The following is a 6630-nucleotide window of genomic DNA, read 5'->3' on the forward strand; positions in this document are numbered from 1 at the left end:
CATCATCAGAATTATTATTAAATTGAAAAGTATATCTCTGCAATCCCATTGACAGAAATAGTATTGCACAGATGTAACTGAGGACATAAATGCTCTGACCAATCTTTGTTACTGGTGATATGCAGAAGGAAAAAGTTTGACTTCCAGATTATCATAATTATACCCATATTGTTTTTGCAGAGCTCGCAGTTAGGGGACAATATCATTTTATTGTAAAACATTTACATTTTGATATGGAAATCATTGGGAGAACAATAAGGTAATTCTGATCACAGGTCACTTTACAGTAGTGTTTGACACACATTACTGTTATGGGAAATTGCTTAGCTCTGTATCTTCTGTATAGTCTTACATTGTGCTTTACTTTGTACAGCTGGTTTCATCAATTTCATGGGTTCTATACAACATGCAAATTATAAATCATCCATGTGCTGAGCCTATGCCAGTGCCACTGAAAAAGTTCTCTATGTGAGTAGTATGCCCCACTTTAAGTAGAAGGAATATCTATTAATCTGGTATCAAGTATCAGAGGGGTAGCCGTGTTAGTCTGGATCTGAAAAAGCAGCAGAGAATCCTGTGGCACCTTGTAGACTAACAGAGGTTTTGGAGCATGAGCTTTCGTGGGTGAATACCCACTTCGTCAGATGCATGTAGTGGAAATTTCCAGGGGCAGGTATATATATGCTCATCCTCATCTGGTTAGGTCCTGCAATGGTGTTGCCGGTGTGGATATGTGGGCAGAGTTGGCATCGGGGTTTGTTGCATGGATTGGTTCCTGAGCTGGAGTTACTATGGTGTGGTGTGCAGTTGCTGGTGAGAATACGTTTCAGGTTGGCAGGTTGTCTAGTTGGCCGAGGACTGGCTGCCACGCAAGGCCTGTGAAAGTGTGGATCATTGTCACAGATGGGATTGTAGATGGCCATCCATACAAGCCCCCAGCTAAAAACCCGTCCAACGCAATCATCAGGGATCTCAACCCTCCTGGACAATGACATCCCACACTTTCACAGGACCGTAACCAGATCAGCCACACCATCACCAGGTTCATCACCTGCACTGTCACCGGATTATACACTATCATATCCGCAAATGCCCTCTGCTACGTCATCGGACAAACTGGACATCCTCTAACGGAAAAAGATAATGGACACAAATAGACATAGGAATGGCAATTATACAAAAACCTGTAGTGAGCACTTCAAACCCTCCCTAGGCACACACTATTAGCAGACCCTTAAGGTGGCATCCTGCAGCAAAAAAACTTCAGGACCAAACTCAAAGAGAAACTTGCTGAGCTTCAGTTCAATCTGCCAAATTTGATGACACCATCAGCCAGGAGCTTGAACAAAGACTGTGAATGGCTTGCCACTACAGAAGCATTTCTCACTCCCTTAGGTTTGTCACAACCTCAGCTGAAGAAACAGGGCCTCATCCATCCCGATTGAAACTAACTCGTTATCTCTAGCTTGGCTGCTAGCATATATATACCCTCCCCTGGAAATTCCACTACATGCATTGAACGAAGTGGGTATTCCACCACGAAAACTCATGCTCCAAAACCTCTGTTAGTCCATAAGGTGCCACAGGATTCTCTGCTGATTAATCTGGTAGTTTATTTCAAAACAGAAGATACTTTTCAAAAGTGATAATTGTTTTAGGCCTTTTCCAATTTCATGTAAGAGGAATTTTTGGAGAGAACGTCAGGAAAAAGGGAGCTCACCGTACCCAAATTAGCAAGGAGCTATATTGGGTTTTAAGAAATGTAATCACTATTTTGCTGCTTAGAAGATTCAAAATTGAAACGTGGTTTTACTAGGAGTTGTAAATAAAATGCATTGTTTCAGACTGAATTTCAAGGCAGTAATTTAATACCATGGCTTGCTGACATTTAGAAATCCCCCTAGCCGTGTTACTGCATCTTCTGATAAAAATCAAACCCCTTATTAAAGAGCCCCAGGCAATACACCTAAAAGTTATTTTATATGTACTTATGAGGATTTTCTTATTCAGGGTCTTCATACTTATTAATTGAACTCTATTTTGTTTGTAGAGATTTGCAGAATTACTGTTCAAACTTTATATTCTTAATATACATGGAAAATGAGAACGTCCACAGCTATTAGACAGGATAGCACTACTGCAACACTGAGGTTTTGGGGAAGCTTCTGAACTCTCTTGCACACTTGTGTAGTGATTCTTGTCCAATGTCAACATGAAAACACATTACAGCCAATAACTGTTCTATCACCCCCTATTTCTGTGCTGGGCTACGGAGAGTCAGGGGTAGGTCCTTAGCTGGTGTAAAATTGCCATAACTCTGTAGAAGTCAGTGGAGCTATGACAGCTTACACCAGAAAAAGATCTGGCCCACATATATAAGCCAGTTTTAGCACATGCAGGGGTAGGAAGTCCCCATGCTTAGTCATTCTAAGGCTGACCTTCCCCCAGGTATCAGAACACCAAAATTCCACTAGCATCCACAGCTCTGTTGCTCCTGGGTGAATTTCACTCTTAATGAATGAGAACTACACTATCAGCAACCTTCACTCTCCATTCTTTTTTAGGGAAAAAAAATCTATTTTAAAATGTCATTGGTTTATTTTGCCCAAATGCAATGTCAAAATAATATTATTCTTTTAAATATTGTGTGAATGTTGATTCAGCTGAAATTTAAGAAGTTGAGTAGAGACTACTTCAGTAGATAAAGAATGCTGGAGATGAGAGCTCACTTCACTTACTCTGTATTTTGTTCCTTCCCTTCCCCTTTTTGCCCAGTTAGGGAACTGGAATATATTTTTCAAGAACAACTAACCTATTCTTGCTTTCCACTTGACTGCACCAACCAGACAAACAAGTTGTGTACTGTTGACAGTGGCATGTTCAAATTCCCTACACCAGGCGCTCCCAAATTTTTTCCCTGAGGCCCATCTGTGTAACTGCAGTAGGCTCTGTGGCTCATTATTAACACTTCTTGAGGAGAATTATTAATTATTACATACATATAAACTGTGACACTGTAATAAACAATGTACAAGTTTACTTTTCATTTTAATGTAAACAATTGTAATGATAGAAATCCCTAGCGATATGCTTTTGAAGATCTTTGACTCCAAACAGTTTTAGTAAAGCTGCACTTTAAAAAAAGGGTTGAGAGCAAAATATGTGGTGTTCAAATTGGAAAACACGATTTGCTACAAAACTGAATAAGCAACACAACAATGTTAACAATTTTATTTAAAATGCTTATTTCATTTTAAAACAAAATGGTTGTCCAACTTTGAACATTATATTGTGTTCAGTTTTTTTAGTGTAAAATGTGTTTCTCTGCTGTGTAAGTAAAGATTCAATACTATCCTCAGCTAATTAGAAAAGAATCAAATTTTGTAATAAAATATAAAATAACTTATGGATAAGGAGTCGTCTTAACGGGATGAATGTGCCTGCTTCAAATCCCAGTTTTTCCAGCTGGGTATATATGTTAGTGAGGCTCAACCTGATCTCATCTTCACTTTTCAGCCTTTCAGCCAGCTCAGGGTGCAGGCAGGGGGTAACTAGGGGCTGTGCGCAGGCAGCGGTGTAGTTCAGGGTGCAGATGGGGTTAACTAGAGGCTGTGTGCAGAGACAGGGGTAGCTCAGGGTGCCGGCGAGGGTGTAGTTCAGGATGCAGACAGGAGGTAGCTAGGGGCTGTGTGACAAGAGGGGTCTGTCTAGTCAGGATGTGAGGAGGGACTGAGCTTGAAGGAGTGCTGCTGCTATGGTGCCTGGCCATGCACTCAGTTCCTGGTTGGCACGGTGGGGGCAGCTCCACTCCTTGGGGCTGCATACATGCTGAGTTGGACCTGGCCATGCCTTCCTACACCATTACTGTGGCCAGAGCTATTAGCTATGCTGCCCCAGCTCTTCAGCAAAATTGATTTTTCTTGTAAGCTGTTATGTAAAGTAATGAGCAAAACTCACAATCTCAATATTATTGAATATTGTGTTAATTTGAACCATTCTGTTTCCGATTTCTTGTCTTTATTCAGCATATTAAAGCTGGAAACCTGACATTCAGTGAACAAGATGAAAATGACACTGCGGAAGAAAAAAAGAATTTAAAAGAAAGAGCATATATCGTAGCCCAATGCCTAGGGCGCAAGGAGGAGAAAGTGAAAAACCATATGAAAAAACATCGAAGCTTGACCTGTGTTGAGGACACAGGTGCTGACATTGCTGACTTACACCAAAGTCCCTATAAAGAATCAAGGACACTGAAGAAACATGAGAACAAAACAAACAAATCTCATTTGGAATCTGATAAGTTGCCGCCAAATGTTATTCAGGAACTAAATACAGTTCTGCAGAAAAACAGAGCCCTCCACGAAGAAACCTAAAGCTGAATTTGTAAGACAGATGTCAAAAACCCTGATTATTCCAGGCAATAAATAGCTTGTTTGTTAAAGTGTGTGTACAGTTTGTACAGTGTAGAGACTGTGAAATGTGTTTATATACAGCTGCTGATTTTTAAATGACAATTATGTATGTGCTGGTAATATGATATAATTTAAGATTAAACAGAGACCTTTACATGTATAAAATTCCTGGTATGAAATCCTGGATTTTGAAGCCAGTGGGAGTTTTGCTATTGACTTCAGCAGGGCCAGGATTTCACCCATCATTTTGAACGCAGACTTTGTTAGTGTGCTAACCAGAGTACTTCAATTAAAAAAGACAGTTTAAATGTTAAGTAGTTTGCTTACGCTCTGTATGTCCAGAATCTTTTTCTAAGCACAGGAGAAATCTTCTTGTAAAGAGACCAAAGTGCACATACAGACTGTAGTTGTCTAATAATATATAAGAATAAGTAACGTATGATCTAATCTGATGACAAATCTTGCAGTATCTTCTCTCTGCTAAACAGGTTGAAATTGATTTTAAAGAAAGTGTATCCAGGGGACTGGCTAGCTCATATGATCAGGAATGTGAGGCAGAACTTTCATCTTCAGATCCCTCGTTTGGATGTGACTAGCTTGCTTGTGACAAAGTTATCTGATGGCTATTCAGTAATCACATGCAAAATGAATTTCCTTATGAACAGATGGCCCAGTCACAAAACCACCCATCAAACTGGCTCTAATTCATCCTGTCACAGAATGGCCAGGAATGAAATGAGCATGGAGAAAAAATTATCCTTTCACCCTTAGAGGTGATCCCACCAGATCAAGATGGAGAAAGACATTGACAGAGGCTGCAATTTGTGCTATAGCTCTTCTGAGGATAACGAGAGGCTTCAGGCTCTACCAATCTAGTACCCTTTAGGAGCACTAAATTCATTAATATTGAGGAGGGAAGAGAACGTGCCATATTTCATCAAGCTTTATAAAGTGTAATATTGGCCTTATTTATTTAACAAGCATATTTTCTGGTTTTTCCCTGTTGCCATATTTCTGTGCGAACAGAAGCAGTGTCCTCTGTAATTAGCTTGTTCCTATTTTCTGATATGAATGGATGTCATAACTGTCATTGTGATGTCACAGTTATGTCTCATGGTGGTTAGCACGGAACACATCAGTCTGAAGGAAGTTAATTCTGAAAGAGAAAGCTGCGATCTGAATACAAGTATCTTCTGTATGTAATCTGTATGTTCTGAAAAGAAGGATAGAAAAGCTACAATTTAATGGGTTTTTATTATGTTTTGTTTTTAATAGTTTGCTGGAATGTAGCAGTAGCAAGCGTTCCTCATTCACTTTGCACTTATTCCATTTGATCAACTGTAAAATCTAAAAGCAAGTTTGTAATTTTTTTTTTTATTTTCCGCAGTGCACTTTTGATTATTTTGTTAGTCTTAATTTGTAGCATGGGCGTAACTCCCATTTACTTAAGAGAGTGCTGAATGTGAAATACATTCTTAAATGTTTTCCTGAATCAGGGCCTATCTTTGTGGGAAGGAGGATATTTCAGCACAGTGCTTATATTGTCTGTCTGAGGCGCAGTTGCTGCAAAGGGTACTAAAAAGTAAAGAAAAAAATTGCTTACTTGAAAAAAATTCAAACTTTATTGTTTACTTTTCAATTATGGGTAAACTATCTGAGTTTTTGGCTACTAGGTTATCAGTGAAAATATTTCACCTGAAGTATAAATAATCTTTCAGTGTTTTCCATGTGTAATACATATTATTTGAACCGTGGCACTGTTTAACTTAAACACAACTTCTGTAATAAAATGGAATTAAAATAAAATTCATTACCTGTGAGTCTCTGATTTTGATTCAAATTATTACCTGATGTTCAATCAGTATTTCACTAAGCACTGAGGGTGATCTAAGAACTGAAGAATAAATGTGTGGCATCTGTAATAGTGTTGTAATGACTGCTGTGTTTTGTATGTCATCTATTCTGGCATGGGAAGGAAACTAATTTCCAGAGAATAAATATTTTCTTTAAATTGTGTTATTTAATCTCTTCAGAAAAAATATCATCAAGCCAGTGATGATAATTGTAGCAGTTATTTCTACACATAGCTCCATACAGTTGCTACTAATCCTTGCAGTACCTATGTATGGTAGTAATTAGTTATCCCCACCTTACAGATGAGGAAAGGCACAACTAAAATAAGTAGTTTCCAGAAATCATAACGGTGTCAGAGCTGGGA

At 38.8% G+C, this 6630-nt stretch overlaps 1 protein-coding gene across 1 annotated transcript in view; it reads left to right on the forward strand.

The window, feature by feature from the left end:
• The window catches only part of ARAP2 (ArfGAP with RhoGAP domain, ankyrin repeat and PH domain 2), a 238272-nt gene extending 231876 nt beyond the window's left edge, over positions 1-6396 (forward strand). Inside the window, exon 33 of the mRNA XM_075066537.1 lies at positions 4026-6396. Coding sequence (XP_074922638.1) covers positions 4026-4373 — 348 coding nt within the window. The 3' untranslated portion in view covers positions 4374-6396. The remainder of the gene's footprint in view (positions 1-4025) is intronic.
• Positions 6397-6630: the final 234 nt, after the last annotated feature.

Source organism: Chelonoidis abingdonii, chromosome 5, assembly GCF_003597395.2.
Source record: "Chelonoidis abingdonii isolate Lonesome George chromosome 5, CheloAbing_2.0, whole genome shotgun sequence".
NCBI classification, from domain to species: domain Eukaryota; kingdom Metazoa; phylum Chordata; order Testudines; family Testudinidae; genus Chelonoidis; species Chelonoidis abingdonii.